Source organism: Crocodylus porosus, unplaced genomic scaffold, assembly GCF_001723895.1.
Source record: "Crocodylus porosus isolate Cpor-Errol unplaced genomic scaffold, CroPor_comp1, whole genome shotgun sequence".
NCBI lineage: Eukaryota > Metazoa > Chordata > Crocodylia > Crocodylidae > Crocodylus > Crocodylus porosus.
Genome location: NW_017728951.1, coordinates 19,299,379 through 19,325,091, shown reverse-complemented (window position 1 = coordinate 19,325,091; position 25,713 = coordinate 19,299,379). Strand labels below are relative to the sequence as shown.

Sequence of the window (25,713 nt, the reverse complement as noted above, 5' to 3'; positions counted from 1 at the left end):
AGCCCCCAAGGTCTGGAACAGTCTGCCAGCGGAGGTGGTTCAAGCACCTACATTGAATACCTTCAAGAGTAAATTGGATGCTTATCTTGCTGGGATCCTATAACCCCAGCTGACTTCCTGCCCTTTGGGAAGGGGGCTGGACTCGATCTCCCAAGGTCCCTTCCAGCTCTAATGTCTATGAAATAATATGAAAAGATTGCAGGAGCTCAAACTGATGCCAAAATGCTTGTCTACACTAGAAAACCTACCCAGGTCAAATTAAACTGATTTAACAGCTATATTTATTGCAAACCTTTAAACACAGACATGCTTAAATAAGTTTCTTTCACATTTAACCCATTATAGAGTGCAAGTATCTTAACACAAACAAGGCATACAAGGTTACTAGCCATGTTACAGTTAAAGAATAGATACAGGCTAATTCTGTATTTCAAAAGTGTAAGAAGGCACAAATAGTCTATGGGCAACTGCTAACTTCATTCCAAGAATAGCTTAGAATGGATGCATACTTTTTATGTAGAAGTGTATTAAACAGCTCTGTCTACCACTAACTACAATGCATTATATTGTTTGGAGCATAACTAACACTCAACATTCTCCCACATAAGTCTTTTCTACAAGAATGAACACCTAAGCAATCAGAAGCCTGCCTGTTCAAGTGCTTAATATCATTAAAGTCACAGACTGTGGCAATTCAGCAAAAAATGTCTCTACTCTCAAATAATCTGCATAAAATGCTAGCAAGCTTTCCTCACACCTCAGTAAGATACTCTATTAGGTTATACTTTTACAACATACCAAACATTTGACATACTGGTGTGTTCAGCATTATCATAACAATTTACTGTGAGAATCAATATACATAAGCATGAAGGGCACCTATACAGGTGCAGAGAACTTGCTCCAATGCACTGTAGTTACAGTGTGCAGGGGCCAGCTGAGGCCACATGGGCCCAATCTGGGGGTGCGGGTGGGGCCCAATGTAGCCCCGAGCCACTTATCTGGCCCATGAGGCCAAAATGCTAAGCACCATTGTGCTAGCCCTAATAAAAAACCCTATTTGGTGGGGATATTTTGCTTTTTCCAGGCTTGTGAAAGAGAAAAAAAATGAACTAGGATTATTTAAAGTTAAATGTTTCCCAAAATAGAATTTAGCTGTTCTGCTGTAACTGGGATGAGAGGATGGAAACTAATCAGACATTTAAAAATCCTTTGATATTTCAATGTTTGGAATGTCAAAATGAAGTTCTATATATTAAATGCACATGGCAGAATGGATCCAAGGATACAAAAACATCTATTTGCAAGTCAGCTATTGCATAGCACTACTATTTTTGATCTGCACAACTAGTCAGATGCATCTTGGGAAATTTTGTTTCTAAAGTATTTGTTATTGCCAACTCCTGAAGGCAAGACACTAGCAAGAACTAGTTTAAGATCTTGTCTCCTTTATCACAATATTTATATTTTAGAGAACATGTACAGCTCTATATGAACATACTAGTAAGTATCAGCCAGTGGGTTTCTGGAAAAGCATCATCACTCTATTGATGGGTTGAAAGCAATGCTTGTGGACTGAGAGAACTCGCCTGCAGTTCTCCTTAATTATTAATAACTCAGAGTTCACAGGAGACGGATGTTTCCACGGTATCAAACTTACTTTTAGAGAAAACGGCTGTGCAAAGTCTACTCTGACACACCCATAATTCTTCCGCAGCATTCTGAAAACCCCTCTAGCTATACTCCAAAGGCTTTCATTCTTCTTAGGTTTGCCCTGCAAAACATTATAAAGCACAACCAATATTCATCTGCAATGAAAAGCTTTTTGATTTTTCACAGAATCAAGAACACAGTTAAAATCAATCCAGATCTCTTGACACATATTTAATCTATAAAAGGGTACAGCCATCATCATAACCTCAGGATTCTTTTGGGTTTTTTAGCCTATACAATTGTGTTTATTGTTTGGTATGTGATAAATTTGTATCTAGAAGTGTGACAGACAAATATCAACTCTGGCACAGACAGCTATATTTCTTGGCACAGACAGCTATATTTCTTTGCATTTAACTCATACACAATATGAAGGCACTGATGGTAAACCAGTGCTGAACCAAAAAATAGATAGGTTTTTACTGAATATAAACAAACTCCCCAAAGCAGAGCACTAAGTTTTCAGTTGTCCTTACCAGCTGTTCACTGTTATAATGACCTTCAATGATGCGATCATATGAAATTCCCACAGGTATAATCAGTACATCAGGGGTGGCATTTGCAAAGAGAGCATCTACAACCACAGACAGGAGACCTGCTCTGGCATTGGATGTTTTTCCACTGCGAGACCGTGTACCTTCCAGGAATATCTCTAGGAACTGCTGCTGTCTGAGCAATTCCTCAATGTGCTAAATCAATGGCAAATACAAAGGAGGAAAAACAAATATCTAATTACACAATCTAATCTAATGAGTTACATTAAACTCATTGTTCCATATCACCAAAAGCCTTCTATTTAAAAAAAAGGTTGGAAATAGTTAAGATATACAGAAAACTACATGAATAATCTAGAGTAATAATTTGTGTTTGATAGATAAACGGCCCAAACTCTGATTTCATTTCTATTAATATAAGTTGAGCACTTCCACCAAGACAAAAGGAAGCAACCTGACAATAGCTATATATTTTTAAACCATCTAAGCTCTTCTCTTTTATTGTTTCCCACTGTACCTCATCTTCTAAATTGCAATTATCTTTTTGTTTTTCTATACTGAAACCACAGAAAATATAAGCAGAAATAGGTGAACTTCAGCTGAGCCAATGGAGTTACAAGAAATTTACATCGCTGCAAAAGGAATCTCAGTCTGGCTCCTAGACTTAATTTTGTAGAATCACTCATAAGGACTGCAGGGAGTAAAAAATTAACTAACTTTAAAAAGTACACACAACTCCCACATGCTTGATGGGTAAAATAACCAGGAAATTTTCTTCTAAAAACACATTATAGAAATCAATATAATTCACCGATCTATCAAAGTTGGTCAAATTAATTAAGGTTTAAAAAGCTACTGAAATATCCCCTTGTATACATGGTGCAGACTCTCTCATCTATCAGATAAGTGAAACTAAATTAATGTATTTATGTTAATTCAGAAGACAAATACATACCACATAGAGCAATGCTCTATACAGGGCATCTTTACGTCCATTAGTGTTCTCATCCAACTTCCGCCGAATGAAAAAGCCTCCAAGGTTGCGGATTAATGTGCTACATAGCAAAGAAAGATATGGTTCGCTAACTTTAGTCAGACATAAAAAGAATACATTGTTAAAACCACCCAGAACATTTAAGAGATGACTGCATCAGATGAATGCTGCATCTCAGTCACTCTCCCTCACAAAGTGGTTATGGAAAAATTTTAGACACTGTGAATAACCCAATTTCAAAAACTCAGGTCAGTGATCTCAACCTTCACATATTTCACTCCTCCTAATTAGCGATGTACCAAAATTAGCCTCTTTACCCATTGGGGAAACTCCAAAAGCCCTTGGGGAAAACAGATTGCTTTTGAATCCCTGGATTAAAAAAAACAAAAAACATGCTTATGGTTTCAATTATGATTGGACTAAACCAGATGGGGCATTTTCTAGTTTGCATGCAACTGAACTCCTTTATGAATCCTTCTTCTTAGGTGACAGAGCAGAGTAGCACCTTAGAGACTAACAGTTCAGAAAGGCATTTTAGGAAATCTGTGGTGTCTGTCAAATAGCTGACAGCTAGTCACTCAGTAGAGTGACTCAAGACACGGAAATTTTCAAAATCACAGGATTAGGCCGAATCATATTTAAACCTGCCATATGGCCTAAACAAGGCTCAAATATCACCGATTCATTCCCTCTCTAGTCAAAATCACTTAATGAACTTTTCTGTTCTCTACATAAACTATTAAGGTAGTTACTGGTCCCTGAAGCATTACCACACAGATCCCACTGGAAGTTCCAGTACCGTGGAACCATCCAACTCATTCTACCACTGTGTTACACTGCACTTTTCTCATCATTTTACACCTTCCATGTTGTTTCTCAGGTGAATACTACAGAATTTAAGAAAGAAAACAGGACTTTGAACAGCCTCATCTCTATCACTCTCCTATTGCACAGTCACCTACTTCACAGCCTATGCATTCCACTTCCTAATAGCACCTCCCTGCTTCCCAATGACTCTCTGCAGATGAAGGGGGAAAGAATTTCCCTTAAGCTTGTGCAACCCCATTTGTGTGTGAAGAATCTCTGTAAGGATTTTGCAAGACTTTTCTTGAGCATGCTGGGTCAGAACCAAACACATTCAAGCAGCGTGAACACAATGCCCAGATCACTAGGTATGTATCTGCATTCACTGGACAAGATCCTCAGCTGACGCGGAGCCATGGTAATTCATACCAGCTGAGGATCTTCACCAGTGGCTTTCTTTTCGAGAGCAACTGGAAGCTTAGCTCCAACTGTCCTTACCTGAAGATGGGGATGCTGAGGTTATTCCCTGCAGCAATGTATGGTGCTTTGATGTTATGGCAGAAAAGAATGAATGTGAGTAGCAGGTAGTCAATGTGGGATTTGTGAACAGGCAAGAAGATGAGAGGTAAATTCATCTATTTGAGAGGGAAACAAAAGACATAACAAAGTTAACAGGAGTTCATTTCCCACCTACCTTTCTTTAATGAGATTGCTAGAAACACCTTAAATTAGTAAAACTTAAGAACTTTTAAAATTTCATCTCTCTACTGCTTTGCTCTTATCTTTCATCAGCTTGCAATGAGAACAGATCCTTATTTTTCAGGCACTAACAGCGCTTACATTGTAGTTACTATGGGAAAGTACCAAATTCATACTTTCTAAAGATACATAGTATCAGACAGTTTATTGGTGGATGTACCAGAATTGTCTCTGCCACTGCCCAACAGTTGCTGAGTTAATGTGGAAGATACAACAAACCTCAACAGAAAGCCATAGGAAACTTATCTACAGCTAGTCAAATTGTACCAGAATGACTCTGATCACTCATTTCAGAGTATTTGTTTATATTAATGCTGTATACTATCCATACTTCACTTTTCTGAAGTATTTTCTCATGGAAGCAATAGAAAGTTCAGAATATTGCAAAAAGGGCCTTTTAAGAATAATGCCTCCCTGGGGTAGAAAGAATGGTAGAATCGGACAGGCTGCTTTAATAAATGTAAATAAATGAGCAATCAGCTGGACACTTTGCTGACAAGTATGTAGATAAGGTCATCCTGGGATGACCAAGGTAAAAGCAATTTTGAAAGTTTAAAAAACTAGTAATATATTAACCTGCTGTTGCACTGGATTGGGAATAAAAAAGGGTCAATCACTCCACAAGCAGGTCATACCATATAACCTGACCGTTTATGGCCTTCAGAGTATATGGTTACACAGTACTTAAAAATATTGCACAATTCCTAAAAATATCTAATAAAGTCACCGAGTCTGTTGAAAGGGCACACAGGACTTGAAACTGAAGCTTGCTTTTGATCTCATTTAGACTAATAATACTCCACTGAATTCAGTTAAATAACTGGTTTACACTAGGCATGGGCAACATCAGAAACTCTCTCAGTTTCAAGAATCAGTTTTTTTCTTACCTCAGTTGCGGCTTTGACCATTTCCAGTTGACCTTTGTGGATCTGAACGTTCCAAAAGAAGCTGTTAAATAATTTCAGCAGGACCCAACCAGTCAACCTGAAGAAGAAAATGTCAAACCCCAGGGAAGTTAAAGTTTCATTCAAAGTTACCTTCTTTTGGTGTCGGCTTGATGAAGTTGATAAATACAATGGCAGGACTTTGTAATCTGTCAGACAGCAATACAGGAGTTGATACTACCACCTCAATTCATTAGTCAATGAAGGCTTTAGAGAGTTCCTGCCTAACCTGTTCGTGATTATTTAGATACTGCAGCATGGGATTTTATTTCCATCTTAAGAATCATAACTAGAAAATAATATTATTAAATTGCCTGACAATAAGAGCTTGCAGAGCCTAAGTTACTGAGACAAGGTACTTTAAGCTGATTCAGGCAAAAACTATTAGCTACGCTGAGCTAATAATATGGAGCTTAGCTTCACGGGGAAAAGTACACTCATTTCACTGTATCATAACTTTTGTTGAAAAGTCTGCAAACACTCCTATATCTGACATGAAGTCAGGTTACAATTCATTTTTCAGAACAATCCTGGTGCTCTTGGATATCACTAAAGGTGGGTTTTGTGAGGCAGTAAGGAATTGCCACTCTACTATATTTGTACAGAGCTTGCAGGGCCTCAGCACAAATCTCTGGTGAACTATTTTTATTACCTGATCAAAGCAGGTGAAACAGTTGCTACCATTTCCTGCAGAATCCTCCTTGCTTTCTTCTTCACCCTGCTGATGGCCTTGGGGTCCACCTGAGCGAAGCTCCCTGATGCACTTGTTTCAGTAGCCTCCTCTACAATGGCCTTCTGCACTCTGATTTTAAAAGAAAAATATATAAAATGGTACTATAACAAAGAGTTCAGTAGATAATTTCAATTCACAAGCAAGCTGGTATGAACTGGTCAACAATTTTCAGAAACAGAAAATATGAAGAAAAAAAAGAGTGCAAAATGCCTTTCACCATCTTCAACCAACAAGGACCAACCTGCTTTGGAAAAAGCCTCAGTTTAGAACCAAAGCACCCAACACTCCCAACTCTGATCAACTGTAGGGTAGAGGGCACTTGGCATCTTACAGAACTGGCCTGGAAGGCAGAATATGTGCTAGAGCTTTCTTGCACTCAACTTCAAGAGAATGAATACCATGATTTCAACAACTTGAAAGAAACCAGACAAACCATCTGGGGTAGGTACGTCAGTGGAGACAAAAGAGAATTCTCCCTTTTCTAAAAGATGGAACCAGCTCTATGAAAATGGTTCTTGTTGGGTGAAATGAAAAGCAAATGCTTCCCTCTCCCACCTTCAGAACAGTCAGAATATCTGATATGTTATAAAGTATGAACTAGATTAATCTGGACAGTAATATATGAAAGTCTACCTTACTATTTTTAAAATGTAAGCAACGTACAACAACCGCAGCTGATCCCTTACAGTTGGTGGATGTAACATAGCACTTCTCAGAACTGGGTAACAAAAGCTGAAAGGGTGAAACGCTATTCATTATATTTTGTATTAAGCTAGTTGCATGTCTACCTGTAGCCACTCTAAAGACGTGGAGGCTAAGATGTGTAAACCCTGCTCCCATAACTGTTCTAAACAAAAAATATATAGCTAAAAGGAGAAGCTGCCATAAAAATACTGTACTTTATCTTACTTTAAGCATCCCTGCTTCCAGAATTTGTTGCACTCATTTTGCAGCAGTTTTACAACAACATTCTGCGTTAATCTGGAAAGTCAAATCTTAAGAATGGCGGTTTACTTTGCAATATCTTACCTGCCACTGTTTAACACATTTTCCGTCAGATTCTTGGCAAACATACCCTTATGCACATCACGTTCTTGCACAAAGAGAACGTAACAGAGACGTCTTGCGAGCCACCCTCTGTACCTGCAACATTAAAAGGCTATGTAGCAAGCCAAAAAAATGAATCACTTAAAAAAAAAAAATCTTTATTCTCAAATATATTCACACAAATCCATCAAGGCAAAAGGCGGTAAAACTCTATAAGTATTTACATAATATCTTCTGAAAAATTAGTATGTAAACAATGTTACAGGCATAAGAACAAATATGTATCAAGAGCTATATGAAAACAGCAGCAACATGAACAACCCAAACTCTTCCCCCCCCCCCCGCCCACCCAAGTCCAAGCAATACCAACTGGGTGATGCTGGCATCAGGTAGCACTGTATCACCAATCAAACCTCAGCTTAAAGTCATGTACTTTCTCAGGCCGCAGTTCTTAGTTACATTTGAGAACTGATATGCTTTGCAAATGTCTTCCAAGACCTGCCTACACAATTCAATAATGATGGGGAACCCACACAGCATCAATGCTTAACCATCAGCACACTTGCTCAGTGGCTCAAGCGAATCAACTTACTAAGAAGAACAAAGGCTGTGGCTGAGACTGGCAGAACTGTCTGAGCCACATCAACACTCAGTAACATTTGTGAGTATCTTCTGTCCAAATCTTGGCCCAAATCCTCCACTTGGTCATAAAGAACCATTCCGCCACGTACAACAACCGCAGCTGATCCCTTACAGTTGGTGGATGTGAGTAGTCCCAGTGAATAAACAGGGCTCCTCACAAGTGCAACTATTTGCAGGATGTCAAGTTATCTTAATTCTTCTGATCTTCTCTGGTTCTTTATTCCTCTTCCTTTCCTTCCTCTAAATCCTTTCCCTGTCCAAACAGGTCAGCAAATCTTCCCTTCCTAAAATGATGGCTGTACACTAGTACTATGTGCAAGAAAACGCACATCTGTGCTAAAAAGTCACCGCTTCCATTGCATTCTGCTGCTCAGCACTTCTGAGTATCAGACGTCATGGCTCAATTTGCCCTGAGAAACAGAGGACCAGACGAATGGAGAACACCTGACACTTCTTTTTTAAAGAGCTTGCCTGGAATCGCATAAGAACTCTAGGCCAGAGGAAGAGATAAAAGCCAGGCCTTGAAGGAGCAATCAAGTTCCTTCATCACAAAACCATCTTTGCTCCTCCTGCAGCTCCCATCTCATTCTGTCTCAAGAGAGACAAGGTCTTGCAAATAAGTACTTTCCCAACATAGCCCCAAACTACTCTATACGCCCAACTCTGATCCCTTCACAGGATATCAGGTATTCTGTGTTAAAGTAATTAAGGAGTAACTTAATAACAGGCAGCCCGCATTCTAACATCTCCTAAATTCTGCGTGTTTTTAATATTTTTTGATAAAATTCTGTTTTTAAAAGAAAAAATGGTCAAAACAAATTCAACTGCATGCACCTATAACAACCCCCACCTGTGTATCATTGACCACTTATCATTGACAGCACCTTCAACACCGCAATAAAGCTTCATCATGATACAAAGCTCAAAACATTAGCTGGCAGCAGCAGAAGGATGTTATCCTGAACAGGCTATGGCCACAGGCAGGCTTGGGGCAGGAACAAAGTCAGCCTGGCTTTCTCTGTCCCTCTCTCCCACATCCCCACTAGGTCATCTAGCAAATATGCTTCTCCCATATGTTGAACCTTGGGAGAGGAGTAAAAGATAAAGCAGGGAGGTGGAGGGCACAGTAACCCTTTCCAGCTTCTTGTAAAGTTGCAACTTTGGCACTTGCCCAAAAATGTCACTGACAATATAAATCGTAAAATAGAAATAGCAGGCTCCTCTCTCTCAATCACACCTGACTATAATTTCATAGGACAAAAGAAAAAAAAAAAGGCAATTCTTTTGGTCCCAAAGCTGGCCCCTGACAAATTTCAAAATCCAAAGGCAAACAAAAGAAGTGCTTGTGCTTACCAAGAACCACTAAAAGAATCTGTTGCAATGGAAAGTGTCAGGCAAATAAATACAAAGGTCATGGCATTTCAAAGTTAGGCTGTTCAAAAAACAGTGCATGTATATGCATGCAGGGCAGGCACATACACAAAGCAAGCAGGTACATAATAATGCTATCAATTTTAATTAGTTATTCTGGGGACAAAAAGCCTTCGTTAGCCCACTGAAAAGAACCCCTCTCTAAACTCTCTGGGGTCCACATTTTCATTGCTTTTCTAATTTTTTCTTCTTTTAAAAGGGCGTTTTTCCAGTTCATCCCAGGGCAAAGCTGAGGAGATGGGTTAGCCGCTGGTAAACAGTTACGTGGCTGAGAAATCTCTCTTTGAACAGCCTGTCAGAGTAGAAAGATTTGCATATGCAGTGCGTTCCCTAGAAAAAACTGTAAGCTAATTATGCAAATCTATACTATTTAATTTGGTAGTGATGACAGAGGAAACTGAAAACTGCATACAGACTGAGGGTTCATTATGTGACTACTAGCAGCTAATCAGAGCACATGGATTTTCACAGCTAAGGAAAACACAACGCCTAAGTAACTACCTTGTATTCTTGGAATCGATTTGGTTGAGATCATTCAATTTTAATACAGTACTAAATACTCTGCTGAACAAAGAGGGGATGAAACACAATGATAAGGATGATACTCATTCATGAGTTGTAAAGAAATTTGAAATGGCTGGTTGACTTCTAAACAAAAGTGTACACTCTTGAGTTAAACAGGTGAATCGCATTACTGTCCACTGGCAATTAGAAAAATCATCCTTTGACTCAAAATGAAAAAACAGCCACAACAATAAGACACATAGAGCACCACAACTTCCTCTGTAACTACAATTAAGCATAAAGTACGTGCACACTTTTTCATCTTAAACAGAATTTCAGGTATTTTTCAGCATTCTGGGATGCTGGTTAAACTCCCTCTCCCCATTTCTCCCCCCACAAATAATCAATTTTATCAAGAAGGAAGAGTCTATAGAACTAGCTTCTGAATTTTCTCTCCCACTCAAACGAGACACAATACTGTCTTTCTTTCACTCAGACATTTTGGCTCATTTCCTTCAGCCTACAGGCCTGTTCTTGTTCGGTCTGAATGTACAATGAATACTACTACTGAATTTCCTTATCTTAATGATTATTGTAAAAATATTAGCTGTCAGAAGAATCAACTTCTCAGGCAACATAGTAACGGAACATTTTAATTTACTTTGAAAGAAGTTTCATATTGTGAGATGCAAAACCTGTAAAAGTAGAACAAATGTGATAGATCAGTTTAATACCTCATGCACCCTGTGCTGAGGGACTGCATTCTGTCATGAAGGCAGCAAGGACTCAAGGTGACACCTTTTTCATCTATAACTGTTATTCTAACTATTATCCTCTGGTTATCATCTCCAAAAGTGGGGACTGTCTGCTAAACTGCAATAAATTGCATGTTGCAGGCTTCAATCATGCAAACTGGTGAGCACAAGACTAGTTTCATCTCAAATTTCTGGAAGCTTACCTTTAAATTTCTGGAAGCTTACCTTTAATTTGATGCAAAAATCTAACCATTCAAATCAAAGTATTGTAGGTACCCTGGGATTCATCCTCACCCCTTATTAAACCTGAACTATGTTCTATTCCAGGGGTGTCAAACTCATCTGGCCTGGTACCAGACTGGTCCACAGGCCAGAGGAACTTGTGGGGCTGGCCCTATGGGCCAGATTAGGCCCACAAACACCCCCTCCACCTCTGTATGACACATCCAGCACCCATGGCACCTGCTCTGGCCAGTCTGAGGCCAGCATCTATGCAGTGCAGGTTCTGGACCAACTGGAATTGGTATGAGGGGGACCCACGGAAGACATTCCCCCCATCCCCACTGCATGCCAGATCCAGTGCATCCTCTGGCCAGTCTGGGACCACACCCCACATGGAGTCTGTTTTGAGACCTATGCAGCACACAGCACTCACCCCAGGCCGGGTGATGCAGGTGCCACATGCAACTGATATCCTGGACTGGCCGGAGTAGGTGCTGAGGCTGGTGGATTCAACACGGTGGGGGAGAGGTTGGGAGGGTCCAGGACTGGCCCTAACATCGGTGTTGCATGCAGCATCGGTCCCAGAGCAAATGCTATGCACAGCACATGTCTTGAGCCTAGTGTGCACAAGCAGCGCACCAGAGCCAGTACTGGGAGCCAAATGATGTGGCTCCAGAGGCCAAATCTGGCCCACAGGCAATGTCTTTGACAACCTCTGCTCTACTTAAGACAAACTGAGTAGGAACCTCAGCAGTAGGTGTATTGCTTCAAAAGATATACACAGTTTGCCAAAATGGCATCTTTTTGTTGCTATAAAGTCAGAATGATTCCTGCTCATCATAGTCTCAAGGTATCCCTCAGGAGGTTGTTTAATCCTGCTTCAAGATTTTCATGACAAGAGATCCAAAGCACAGGGCAGCCTATCCCACACAGAGCAGGTTTGCCCAACATGCGGGCTGGTTGATTGATACCTCTTGCTTATGCCGACTACTGTCAAATACTGTGCTATTAGAAGCCCTGAAACTAGCCATGGCCTATTTCACAGCTGCTATTAAAGGCAAGACATGAAAACATAAGGAGCATTAAGGAGATGCCAAAACCTGAAAAGAGGCTGCTCCCATACAAATTAGCAGACACACTTCAAATCAGCTTAAGCAGTGTCTTTGATATTAAAACCGATGGTATTTGTCACATGGTCAGTGCCATTTACGGAATTTAAATGGCTGTCCACTACACCTATGGACATCTTGAGTGGCTTATGCTGCAACATTTAAAGAAAAAGAAAATGCCATGAATTAAAATGGAGACAGCTGGTTACTTACCTTGTGTGTGTTTCATTGATGTATATGACATTGCGTAAACCCAAAGAAGGAATACTAGCATTGAAGAGCTTATCCTACAGAAACAAAACGAGTGAAACAACTTAATTGGAAGGCTTCATATTAATTAAAAGACAGCAATGGTCATTTCTTCATATTAACAAAAACGTTTAAGATCAAAGACGAAGACATTCAGTCTAAGACAGAAAAAGCAATGCAAGATTAATTAAGTAGTTTCTCCATGACCAGAGAAGTCAGTATCAGAGCTGTGATGAAAACTCAGGAGCATCCTGGCTCCATATACACTGGTCCGGCTGCACTCATCCTCAAGCGCATGCATAACCAGTGCTTTCAGCAGACATCAGTGCACAATGAAGTCAGAAGACATTTACACATGTGGGGCATTTACTGTGCAGTAAAATAGTCTACAGAGCAATTAGCTAGCACCTGTAAATACAGATACTAGATTAACTGTGCAGTAGTTACTGTGCAGTAGCGCTCGTGTACATGCTGACCAAGACGACATTTGCTCCAGGTCAGCCCCACCAGAAGAGGGCCACAGAATATGGGGAAGTTCTCTGTCCCTGGTCCTGGAGCTGGGAGCCAATCAGCATTGAGACGGGGTACCTCTCTGCTCCCCCCTTCTCTCCCATCCCATCGCTGTGCCGCTCCAGCTCCTCACAGGAAAAACCCAAGCAGCACTAGGACTGGAGAGCTCTCGCTTCCCTGCTCAGCCAGGAGCTCACCAACAGCTGTCCCGTTTATGGGGCAGCTGTCAATGAGCCCACTGCTGGGTGGGGAAAACTCACTGGACACTAGTGGGCACTGGGTACCAGGCTCACTGGTAGCTGTGTGTCCCAATGTGCACATGCAACATGCACGGCCCCATGCTAATCAGGACCCCTCCCAAAGTGCATGAGGCCAGGAGACAGCTGCCACTGCAGCCGGCAGAGCTCTCCTGGCCCCAGGCCCAACAGGACTGGCCCCCATGCCTCTCGCCAGGCCCCAAGCTAGCACCCTGGTGGAGCCTGGAGCTCCCCCTGGCTGCTGCAGGGCGGCAGAGCAGGCCAGGATCAGCCCTGTACTGAGCTGCTCCCAACAGGTTGCATGTAAAGACACATTCCCAGGGGAGGCTTACTGCACAATATTTTCCTGGAAGCGAACAAAAAGCAAGAAATGCTATTAGTGACAGTTTAAGTACATATGCCCCCTGTAAAAGGAAAGAATTTTTTTCCCCCAAAAGGTGAAGTTAGTCAGTCAGTAAAAAACACAGAAGAACCAAAGAAAGATAAGTTTTATCTAGCTCAGCCAGTCTGAGCACACAGAATAGATATTACAGAAAATCTGACCATGGCCAGGGTCATGGAGCTGAGTTTGCCCACTTCATTGCATGTGTACCACAAACAATGACCTTTTTCCCTAAGCAGAAATATCTTTTAAAAAAAAATTACTTGATGTCAGGGAGTTTAGAGTGTATTTACAAAGCTGGAACATTTTACTATGAGCAAACTATGAAGTTGTGCAAAGACAAATAAGGAGGCAATGTTTCAAGACTGATAATTTTGAGGCTACATTCAGATGGCTCAAAATTTAAAAGCACTGTGGCTCAAGCAAAGAGTCTGTACCAAGATTAGAATTTGCACTACAGCCTGTTTCTCTAATCAGTAACTAATGCTGGTCTTCCCTTGAGTTGAAACATCTGTTGTAACAAGACAAAAACAGAACCCTGTATTTTGTTATGGACAAAGGAATACAAGTATGTGGATCATTCAGGCCCTGAGAAAAGAGAACTCACTCCTAAAGGATTCACAATACAATCAAGTCTCTTATCAGCTCCTACCCCAAATTGAAAGTGCCACTGCAGCAGCAGATACCAACAAATCAGGCAATACCAGGTGTTATATTCTTTATTGCTAAACTGGTCAAGCAAGTTACTAATTAATTCTATTTTTGGTAGACAGATTCTGGAATGTGGCTGAAATAGGGACAGGAAAAAACTACAGTGAGGAACAATGCAAAGTGAGGGAGAAATACAGCATGTGAAGAGATGCACTAGGCTCATGAATAAACCAATGGACTGGGACTCAGGAGACTCAAATTCTATTCCTGGTTCTGCCACTGAGTGACCCTGGGCAAGTCCAGCCTCCTCAGTTCCTAGGTTTTCTTACTCACCTTCATTAATAAAGCACTCTGCAATTCACCAAAGAAAACCCTTGCATATGAAATTAGGCATTAGAACCATTTGCGATTCTCCTTCCAGGAGCAGGAAGCAAGAAGTGACCCAGCATGTTACAAAACCGTGCCCTTCCAAACATTATTCAACACAGTTTGTAAAGCATGTAGAACACTCTGATGTTGCCATTCCCCTCAAATCAGACCTGGCATAAAATTCTGTATCAAAAATCACTGGACTGGAATCTAATAATTAAGTATTTTCTTTGTCACCTTCAATTGCGGTTCTCATGTGAAAGGACTGTAAAAAAAAAATACATATACATTCCACCTGGAGAAGCATTAAATCCTTAATTTACATATACAATTCTTCCACAGTCCCACTAGTTACAGCATTCACCTAGGCCAAGGGTAGCCAATCTGTGGCATGTATGCCATTTTGCCACAGGCAGCCTCTCTGTGTGGCTGAGTCTGAAACAGGAAAAGCAAGGATTTGAAACTAGATGCCCCACATCCAGGTGAGCACCCTAAGCAGCAGCTACTGGCTGTTAAGGGGTGCCTAAGTCCCTGTCTCTCCAAACAATTTTAAAGTCTTGGTTGCATCCTGATAAGGAATAAAAAAATAAAAAAGGAACTGTGAAATTTTTGCAGAAAATGTTTCTTACCCAGCTCTAAAATAACTAAACACCTTAGGTATGTGTCACAAGCTCAACTTAGTTACTTATATTTATACCCTACATCCAGGACAGTCTGTCATAATGCATTTACAGTTTTATCCTATATCTATTTGTTGGTATTGCTCGTTCCCACACTGGTGACAGGTATTAAAGGGAAGCAAAAATTTTCTCTTGTCAAAGACCTCAGCAAATGGGCACACATCTATTTAGCCATACAGAGGTTATTGGGCTTGATACAGAATTAACTACACAGCAGCAAGGACCTGTGCTGCCGGCTCAGTAAGCAAGCCAGGAATTGTCTGGTTCTAGAAACTCAGCTGCCTATCAAATCCTAGAAATTGCTTCATGAGTTCATAGGTGCAACATATAGCTAGGATTTGACTAATGCTCTGCCTGTACATACTTGAATCTTAGAACTATTCATTTTAATTCCTTTCCTCGAGCACCAGATTCACATTAATAACATGCACCATAATTGATCTTAAATATCAGATAAGGAACCCCTGCATCTCAAAGTTTTCATAGCCTAAAGCCCAGCCCCACTGGGATTTGTCAAAAGTTGGACAGTTTATTGAAAGGAAACATTTGGCACTAGCAGACCATTTCTCTACTTTACAGACAAAAGATGACTCGCTGGCCTTTTCCATCTCTAAACATTATGATAATTTTTAACAAAGTAGAGCCACAAGGCAAATAAGAAAAGTGACAATTGTTGTCCCAGGACAAATTAGAACAACACAGTGACCTTAATCTGAAAGTGAGGAAAGTGTTGAACTCTGTTGCGCTGTGATCATGTGCTTCAGTTTCTTATTGTCAAAAATAATCTAGTTCATAATCTTCTTACCCGGCTTTGAGGAGTGCACACATAGCAACAGCGCCCCACAAATGGCCTTTTTCTGCTTAGCAGGGTCTCCTTCCATTTTAAAGTGGCAGATCGAAAGACGGTAGGCCTGGAATTGCACTCGCCCTAGGAAATCACAAAACACTATGTGAAGACTTACAAAAGTGAGGCATTTCTCATGGATAAAAATGGTAAGTTTTAAATGGACATGTTAACATTTCTTAAACAAAATCTATGTATTTTCCCATGGTTTTTTCCCTAAAAATGTAATTGCCCTAATTGACAACACACACATGCACTCACACTCAGTCTCCTATGCCATTTGTCTCTCCCACACTGCAGAATTTTGCAGGTATATGATTATATCAAACACAACTGGCAGCAAGCAAATGGGAAACAAGTGGAAAATTAACTGTGCGTTTCATTTTTGGCCATTAGTGAAATGCAAAAAGCAAACCAAAAATGGAATGATCAGTGAGTTATATTTAATTTTAATAATTAAAAGTTATTAATTATGTAAAAAACAAAAACCTACTTTCCCAAGCACGTCCTTTAAAATTGTAGTAATATTAAACATGCAAAACCACAATCAGATCTATGGTCTTTATCAGTAATGTTCCAACTGTCACATGCAACTGTCAAACAGAACTATTATGTTAAAGCCTTCTTGAAAATTAGGCTATTTTTTAAATATTAGAAGTACAGAATATCATATATAATTACAGGAACAAGAAAGCTAGAGTTCTCTTGCATATGGCCTATTTAAAACCAGTATCATGACACACTGTTCTTTACAGTAGCAACCAAGTTAGACATGCTAAAACTCATCTCTAGTTTCCCCAAGAAAAATTCCTTCCTTTCCATTTTAACTGCCAAAATACAATCTCTGTTCTCTCGTAAACTCGCCTCAATGACTACAGCCTGCCCCCTCTCATCTCTCCTGCCTCTAGATGGATCCAAAATACAATTGTTAAAATAATAATCCTTTCCCCCAACTTTGACCATGCTTTCAACTCTTCTTCTGTACCAAGTTCAAATTCCTCATCTTCAGAGCACTGAACAGTTCCATTGTGCATATGCAATTAACTCGTATCCTTACACCCCACATCTTGCTCTTTTTGCTCCACCCAAGCTTTTACACTCACTGCCCCCTTTGCTCCAAACCTAGAGCCTCTACACAATGCCCTGTATACTTAAAATAGCCTTCCTTTTAATTTCTACTAAATTCCCTCTCTCTCTCTGCTAAGAAACTATTGATATTAACCGATTCCCCGAAAAACCCAAGCTATTGTTTTCACATCCCACAATTCCTGTTCCAGCTTGGTCTTTTTCTTTTCTTCTCTGTCTTTGGAACAAGTCCACCCTTAACTGGTTCCCACACTAAGCTGCTTAGGACCATTACAATAATTACGTACACAATTACAATAATTATGTATACAATAATTATAGTAGTCTTAGGCACTCCCTTATGCTGTTGGTTCATTACCAGTTCCTCAGCCAAAGACAGCAAGAACTGGTGCAATGCACAAGAGAAAGAAAATTCCTTTCCTTGCTTTCAGCTGTTAAAAAAAAAAAAGGACTCTCTTACAGAAAGAAATTACTGAAGCCATATTTTTACTTACCCACTCTTCACTGGGGTGCTTACATCTCCCCACACTGTATTCCGTTGAAGTGGACAAATAGGAAACATCTATTGTTCCCAGGGACAGAGCCGCCTCATCCATGACAAAAGAGTTAAATTTAGAACCATGGGCTACAAGGCAAAAGGCATATTTATAGTGAAGAATAATTAACCATTCTCCTCATTCCCAAATAACCTGGCATCCTGTCCTAATTCAGACGTTCCAGCTGGACTCTGCACTCTGCTTCTAAAAAATCAGCAGTTAGCCAGAACAGTAAACTGACAATACAGAGTATTTGGTTGGTGTCCATACAGGAGACGCGTTATCCGCTTGTCTGCATTTTTGCTCTCATCCTCCCCTTACTTACTCTTATGCTCCCTCTGTGCTTCTCAAGCTGTAATCTTCCCAGCTGCCTTTGAATCCTTCAAAACCACAAGGCCTTTACACTTCCAGGTACTTATCCTTTTGCTGTGCAGGACCTTGCTCCCTTTTATCAAGTCTCCCTTGTGGACACCTTCCCCCCATAAAACCTGTCAGCAACGCTCTTCTCTGCAAAGTCATCCAGAGTATACCACGTGTCTGTCCTAGGTAGCATCTAAACCAGCTTTTAAATTCCTCGGGGCAAGGGATGCTATGCAAACAAACCGAACTATTGCCACGCAATAACTATTGCAATCCGACAAGCTCAAGCTGCACACAGAACAAATCTACGTTTGGATGTTTATCTTGCTGGGATCTTTTGACTCCAGATGACATCCTGCCCCTGGGCCAGGGGGCTGGACTCGATGATCTTCCATGGTCCCTTCCAGCCCTAACATCTATGAAATATCTAAGAAACATTAAGGGCATTCTTGTAAACAGAAATATTTCAGATATTAGTACGATAAAGTCCACGAATGCCACCCCTTTAAAAGCGAATAAGCAGATAAGTCAAAATCATTACAACAAAAAAGCACTGAGATGTGAGGGGCTGTTTTTACATTTAATCAACCACTAGTATTCACTACAATGTGAACTATGCTCCATAATAAATCAGTTTATTGAAAAGCCCAAATTACACAGGATCAAGTCAATGCTACCTCTCATGTCTGTCATCTCAGAGAAATTATATTTTAACTCCAAAGTCCTGCAAATACATAGGCAAGTGCCACTGACCCGAATGGTTTATTCTCGCAAAGGACTGCATGATTACAGCCTAAATCACTCATCCAGGATTTTACTTTATTTAATCTACATCCCAGTAAAGCAACTTACCCACCAGGCCCTACTAGGCAGAAAGTTTCAAACTTGCACAAGAGTTTTAAACACAGACAGCTTGCAGGATTCGAGCCTGTAAAGATTTACAGGCAGAGTTAACCTTACACCTTATTGCTTATGCTACCAACACAGCCAAGCGAAGCTTTCCTGGATCCCAATCTTCAGCTGCCTTTGGCTTTCCTGGGGCTCCTGCCCACTCCTAATTTCCGGCCTATTCCCCTTAGCAACACTGCTGGGGTTACAGTCAGACATGTCCCCTCAAACCTTTCCAAGGTCACCTTGGCCACACTGGCACATACAACCAACCCTCACTCAGCAAAACGAGCCACGAACTGCAGCGAAAAAAAAAAGCGGCCACAAGTCTCAGCACGCAACCTCATACATTCGCTTCCAGCACCTCCCTGCTTCTTCTCTGAACCGTGTCAACCTCGCGTGAAGCAAAATCATGCGGCGGGCTCCAAAAATGAGCTATAAATACACGTACAACTGCAGAGGTGGACGGCGTCCCCACACCACACCGGTTCTCCCGTGAAGGCGACAAAAGGAGGGAGGCCCGTTGTCACAAGCGCTACACGCCCTGCCGCGGCGCCAGGGTGCAGGGGGCGAGTACCACCACGGACAAGGCCACCGGAGGCCTGAACCTGGGACGCGTGCAGCAGGTGCGCGTGGTCGCCCTCCGCACGCACAGGGCCCTTCTGGAGACGGCGCGCGCTGTCGCCCTCTGCATGGATGGGGGGGGATGCTGAGGAAAGGGGCCGGAGCAGCTTGGGGACCCCCTTCCCCAAACCTCTGCCTATTAATAGGGGGGTTTCTCCCCCCCATGCACCTGTCAAGGGGGGGCCCGCTAGGCCCGTGCGGTTCTACTCACACTCACACGCTGCAAAGCACGTGCACATGTACACACTCTCTCACACACGCACACGCGGCCGGTACCTCGGGGCAAGCTCCCGGCTCCGCTGCTGCCGCCGCCGCCGCTGCCGCTGCCGCTGCCGCACGCGGGACCCGAGCGGGATGACGGCGGCGCCGGCGCCGGGCCTGACGCGACTTCCGGAGCGCCCGTCGCCATGGCCGCCTGCACCGGCACACGCACACACACACACAAACACTCACACACCGCCCCCTCCCCCTTACACACGCACCCCGTGGGACGCAGAGACACCCTGGGAGCAGCCGGCGCCTCCCCTCCCCCCGCAGGGCCCTTCAAGCACCCCTCCCCCCCGGCCACAGCCAGGCCCGAGGCGGGGCGCGGGCCCCGACGCTCGCCGAGGGCCCTGTTTCCACTGTAGGTAAGCACGGCCCGGTCAGGACTGCCCCCCCCCGCAACAGCCGGCGCCCCCCCCAATAAACACAGACCCCTTAAAGCAGCCCTCAGTGCCCCCCCCACACGGACATACAGATATCCCGGAACAACGTACATCCCCCATCCACAGCGCTGCACCCCCCTCCATGCACACACAAACGCCCTAGAACAGTGTGTAGCTTCCCCCTACGTGCCCATACACACACCAGAACACGCTAGACACCCAAAAGCACCCTGCACATACACAGCACCCACATACACGCGTGCAAATACACGCAGGAACCTTGAAATAACCTTTAGGGCCCGTGCACCTGTCCCAAAACATGTTATCTTCTACATATATGGAGCATCACTATACCCCCCCCCCAACTTGCAGACCACCCACAAACATAGACACCTGGAAACAAGCTATGTTCTCCCACATACAACACTACACACACACCCAGAAACCCTAAAACAACCTAGAGCCCCCAACTTACAGTTCCCAGGCATGTACCTCCTGAAACACCCTGTACGCACAGCATCGCACCACCACAAACACCCTAAACCTGCTTGCAGCTTTTACACAGACACCCCAAAACAATCCTCAGTCCCTGCACGTATACAGCGCTGGGCTTCCCCACAGGCACCCCAAAACAGCCTGTAAACCCCACCGATACCCTGAAATAATATAGGCTCCCCAAAAGCATGCATTACCCTACACACATCCTGCAACACTCTAGTCTGAAACAACCTACTGTCCCCCCAACAAGACACACATGGACACCCTGAATTTACAACCACCACTTGAGCAGTAGCTTGCCATACACGATATCAATCCTCCAGCCACACGCCCCGTAGTTTCTCCAACCTCCTTCACGGTACCATCACTTTCAGGGGCCCCCAACAGACACACAATCACACAGCACCTCCATCTTCCTATTCCAACATTAATCCACATACCACAGCACATCCAAACTCCTCAATTATACCTTCAAAGCCCATATGTACTGCGCACCACCTCCAACATAAGCCCCCATCCCCAAAATGTCTTGACTGAATCCAACCTCCTCCTTTCCAGTCACCCAGGCTGCCTGGCACTAACCCTCCGTCTTCTCCCCTGCAGTCTTGGACCAAACACCCCATTTCCTCCTCCGATTAACATCAGCCTCCACCACCCCTCCTCCTTCAGAGTCAGCCTGCTATCCTATCATCCCAACACCCAAAACTAACCTCTCTGTCTCCTGCTTAGCACCAAAACTCCCCTTCCCCCACCCTTTCTGTGACTTAGTTTGCACTGTCCCTTACTGCACGTTTGTATAAACACCTAACATAATAAAGTTAGGCATAATAATAATTGTAGCCCACCCTCAGAATTAAAGCTAAGAAGGTACCTGGATCTAGCCACCAAACGAAAGGTGACTGGATGCTTCAAGAAGCTGAGTGTGCTGCCAGTATAGCTGCCTAGGAAAGGAATTATATTAAAGCCAAGTGTAACTACTCTAAGATCCTAGAAAATGGAGAAAATCGTCATATTTGTTCACAACGCCACCCTCCCCTGCATGGTGAGAATTACCTGAATTACCTTTTTCAGCTCACCCAGTTCTGTACATGTTCCAGCCCATGCTGTGAATACAGCAATAGCAATACTGATGGCTACACAAAGCTCCTCTATTTCTTCATACTCTACCATGTGTCCAAAATGATTCTCTTAATCCTCCATAATTGACAGGGCAGTACAGCGCAAGCTATCACATTTCAGCATGATTATTTTCAGTACGGTTTCTACATATCGTTTTTACATCTCCACTTTCTTTAGCAATAATCAGATCTGATTATAGAATGGTTTTCAAAAGGTAATAGGATGGTAATGGCAACCAAGTAATAAAAAGAAAGTGTATTCTTATTAGCAGCAGCACTGCGATAGGGATTTGAGGCCTTCAGGAAGACTGGAGGCCCACAGCGCTTGGTTCTGCATAAACGCATGGCACGAGTTAACTCATTGTCCAGCTTTTGGAAATGCTGAGCATTCACAGCTTCCGCTGATTTTCTTGCCCTCTTTCAAAATCTGACCATTAATGACAACCCCAACTATAATACACAGCACAGTAAAATAGTTTAGTATGGTTAATGTTTTAAAGAAATGCATTGTTGTATAGCCTTGCATACAGTATAATAGTAATAATCTTTAATAAAGTTACGGAGTTGTAGATTTCAGAAATCACGAAAAATTCTACATCACCTGGACAGGGGTGAATTGAGTCACACATTCCTGAGGCACTGATAAGATCGGTAAATACCATGAGCAAATATTACTGAAACACTAAATAGGTTCTCACTGTTTTGTTTTCAAATCAGAAATGCTGAATTATTTGAAAGATATATTGCAATATGGTGTTTTCACCTGTTTACGGTGATTTAACAGACCTGAAAATCAGAAAAGAAGCAATCACACAGACTTCAAAACATATGACGATGTCTCTATCCTTGTGACAGAAGAGAAAGAACTAAGGTTTACTAAATACAGTAAATTTATGTTTACAGAGCTTGTGGGATACAAAAACAAATCTTATGCCTGCAGTCGGTGCTGGCTTTAGAGGGCCTAGACTATATTCTAGTCTGTGCTAATTATCCATTGGCATTGGTTCTACCTTACTTGTTTGAAAGTCTGATACTCCACTGTTTTCCTCTCTCTGTTATTTAAATCTATGCAAAATGCGTCCTAAGTGTTTCCAAATCAAAACAACAGCAGCTTTTGCTCAACATAGGGTACAAAAGAATCAGCTTGTTTGTGATAGCTTCCAAAAACAACCCAAAATTTCAACTATATTCACTCCAGCTAAAATGTCCATAGATAATACCAGTCCCTGCATATCTGAATAGCTTTGCCCTCCCACAGCTGGAAACCTGCAGAATAATGCTGTGGTGTTGTCAATACCTAGTGGACAGTCTCCTTTACCTCATTGACAAAGATGCTGCTTTTGGAAGCAAGTTTCTAGCACTGCACAAAAGGCTGTGAAAGACAATTTATTTTTTAGGTTGCAAAAATGGAATGTGAGCGAGTGATTTGGTGAAGCATTGGTATTTTCAGCAAAGGAAAGGCACATGTTAGCCGATGATCAAAATAATATTTCACAGAGAAAGTTCTTTATCCCAAATTAGAACATTTGTGTTTCCTGTAGTGAAGTTTAACAATGAATTAGAGCTTAATTTTCAAAAGCTGCCAACTGCTCCCTCAAGTCCTGGTCCCTGAAAGACACCTCAAAAATTGGGTACCCAAAAATCACTTGTCATTTAAAAAAAGGTAGGCCCATCAGTTTACTGATTTTGGCTTTATAAGAAGTATTTCCTGGGAACAGACTAAAGGATTTCAGCAAGAAGGGACTCTTCTTTCTCTTTTAGCCACTGAAGCCAGAAGAGTTACTTTGAATTTACACTTAATATAACAGTGATTGGTATCTAACTATCAGCTTAATTACATTATGAGAAAATGTGTGAAAATGTGTGACTCTCACTGATACCTCTTGTTTGCCAGTAGTGCCCTCTCACTTACACTTCTCGCATTCTCATCTCACTTTCACTTACGCCACTCCAGTCTCATTGAGTTCAGTGGAACTGAGCAGGACATACAGTAAGGAAGGGAATTATTTGCCCTTTTGAGTGTCAACCAAATTCAGAGTCAAATCTAAGTGAATTTAAAGTAGTCTCTAGGCTGTTGTCTTTTAGGCTTTCTCCCTGATCATTTACAAGGTAAATTACACTAACTTCAAATCTCCACCTCTCTCCTGATTCAGAGTCAGCTAGCGTAGGCTTCTAGATTAAGCTATGGTCATGCACTTACCATTGTGCAATTTGTACTTTCTTACACATCATCACTGAATTTAACCAAAGAGTTTAACTAACTCCATAGGAATCTAAGCTGCAATGTACATGTCAAGAGGCCAGAAGACATGGGTATAGCTGGAAAAGCAGCATATGTAAAAAGAGTAAGAGAAGAGAAATTTAATATAGCCATGCCATTTTCCTGCCTCACATTTCTCTTTTAGCCCCTTAACAGGCACATTTCACCAACATAGATTTCTCAGAATCTGGTTCTTTATCACAAGCTGCATGTCTTAACATAAGCTATTGTTCATACCTAAGTCCTCTTTATTTTAATGATACAGGCATGTAAAGGATTGCTTTTCCTAACGGAAGATTCTGCAGAAGAAATACAAGAGAGCAGAACTGAGCGGTCTTAAAACAATGGCACAAATCAATCATCATTTTTTATTAATTCTGGAAATCTAAGATTGCAATAGTTGTATTCAAGTAGTATTTGCAGCTGCCAGAAAGGAATCAAAACACAGGAGCTTCAAAGGGGTCATTATATTAATCAAAACCATATCAAGGCTGAACCAATGCATATGAAGATTGCAAGAACAAAAAACCAGAGATTTCTAGCAAAATGACCTTGAATTAGAACAAGTCAATGCATTGGGCCAAATTCTGCATTCAGTTATAAACATGCAAGTCACTTTATTGTTCATGGGATCTGAGGGCAGAACAGACTGACATCCCACATAGTATCAGTTATTTCCACAGCACCTCTGGATTATGTAATATTTCACAAGCAACAGAGGTCCCTGCCCAAAAAGCATACAACATAAGGGCTCTATTGTGTCATTATTACACGTGTTGAATAGCAACTGCTGCAGCAAGTAGCTTTACCGGTGCAAGATGAGGAGCCCATAAAGGTGTCTGACTTCACATTTAAGTCATATCTTAGTGAAAAATGATTCTATAACCGGATCATGTGAAAACTAACATATGAAGAAGAGGTAAAAGTATTTCTGAATGTCATGTGAATTTTTACATCTACAATTTAATAATGTGTGAAATGCAATAGAATTAAAAACTTCATCCATATTACCTAATCATTTCTAAATTTTATGGCATATAATTTTTATAATGGAAGTTTCCAGTAGATGGTCTTGTAGGATAAATTATCTGCTACCCTCAACATTATCAAATAAACAGACTCACCATATAGATGTTGATTTCCCTCCCTATTTCCCCCAATATAGTTTTGATTCCCGCCCCCCCCATTTCACACAGCATTTACTGTCATATATGAGACCACTTAGTGTTCTTGGTTTTGTTTGTATGACTACAGAGAAACCCTACCAAATGCCCAAATGACACTGATGTAACAAAAATCATAATCTTACCCATGGAACATAATAGAAATGGTGGATACCATTTCATTCCTGTATTTAGGAGGAACTGCCAATCCTTGGGAGCAAATTTTTATTTTATTTATACTGATTTTATAACTCAGGTAAAATACTAATTTTACATGTTTTTTATTGATTTTACATGAACATTTTTATATGTTCTGTTCATTACAGAATTGAGACATTTCATAGATTTCACAGACATCAGGGCTGGAAGGGACCTCGGAAGATCATCGAATCCAGCCCCCTGCCCAAAGGGCAGGAAGTCAGCTGGGGTCATAGGATCCC

The 25,713-nt window shown here is 41.6% G+C and overlaps 1 protein-coding gene and 2 long non-coding RNA genes across 4 annotated transcripts in view; 1 reads left to right on the top strand and 2 right to left on the bottom strand.

Moving 5' to 3' along the window:
* Positions 1 to 17,804, bottom strand: part of GPAM (glycerol-3-phosphate acyltransferase, mitochondrial) — a 36,568-nt gene extending 18,764 nt beyond the window's left edge. The window contains exons 1-10 of one of the 2 annotated variants that reach the window (XM_019556006.1): positions 17,674 to 17,804; positions 16,055 to 16,177; positions 12,365 to 12,438; positions 7,471 to 7,584; positions 6,361 to 6,510; positions 5,652 to 5,748; positions 4,504 to 4,640; positions 3,163 to 3,262; positions 2,190 to 2,402; positions 1,661 to 1,774 (exon numbers count right to left, since the gene is read on the bottom strand). In XM_019556006.1, the coding sequence (XP_019411551.1) occupies positions 1,661 to 1,774; positions 2,190 to 2,402; positions 3,163 to 3,262; positions 4,504 to 4,640; positions 5,652 to 5,748; positions 6,361 to 6,510; positions 7,471 to 7,584; positions 12,365 to 12,438; positions 16,055 to 16,177; positions 17,674 to 17,775 (1,224 nt within the window). In that variant the 5' untranslated portion in view covers positions 17,776 to 17,804. Of the gene's footprint in view, positions 1 to 1,660; positions 1,775 to 2,189; positions 2,403 to 3,162; positions 3,263 to 4,503; positions 4,641 to 5,651; positions 5,749 to 6,360; positions 6,511 to 7,470; positions 7,585 to 12,364; positions 12,439 to 16,054; positions 16,178 to 17,053; positions 17,231 to 17,673 lie in introns of those variants that run through there. The other variant, XM_019556007.1, reaches the window with a different exon arrangement.
* A 3,372-nt stretch (positions 17,805 to 21,176) lies between these two features.
* Positions 21,177 to 25,713, top strand: part of LOC109324266 — a 13,625-nt gene continuing 9,088 nt past the window's right edge. Inside the window, exon 1 of the long non-coding RNA XR_002104889.1 lies at positions 21,177 to 21,774. This is a non-coding gene — a long non-coding RNA (uncharacterized LOC109324266). The remainder of the gene's footprint in view (positions 21,775 to 25,713) is intronic.
* LOC109324267 overlaps positions 21,927 to 25,713 on the bottom strand; it is a 10,120-nt gene continuing 6,333 nt past the window's right edge. The window contains exon 3 of the long non-coding RNA XR_002104890.1: positions 21,927 to 24,759. This is a non-coding gene — a long non-coding RNA (uncharacterized LOC109324267). The remainder of the gene's footprint in view (positions 24,760 to 25,713) is intronic.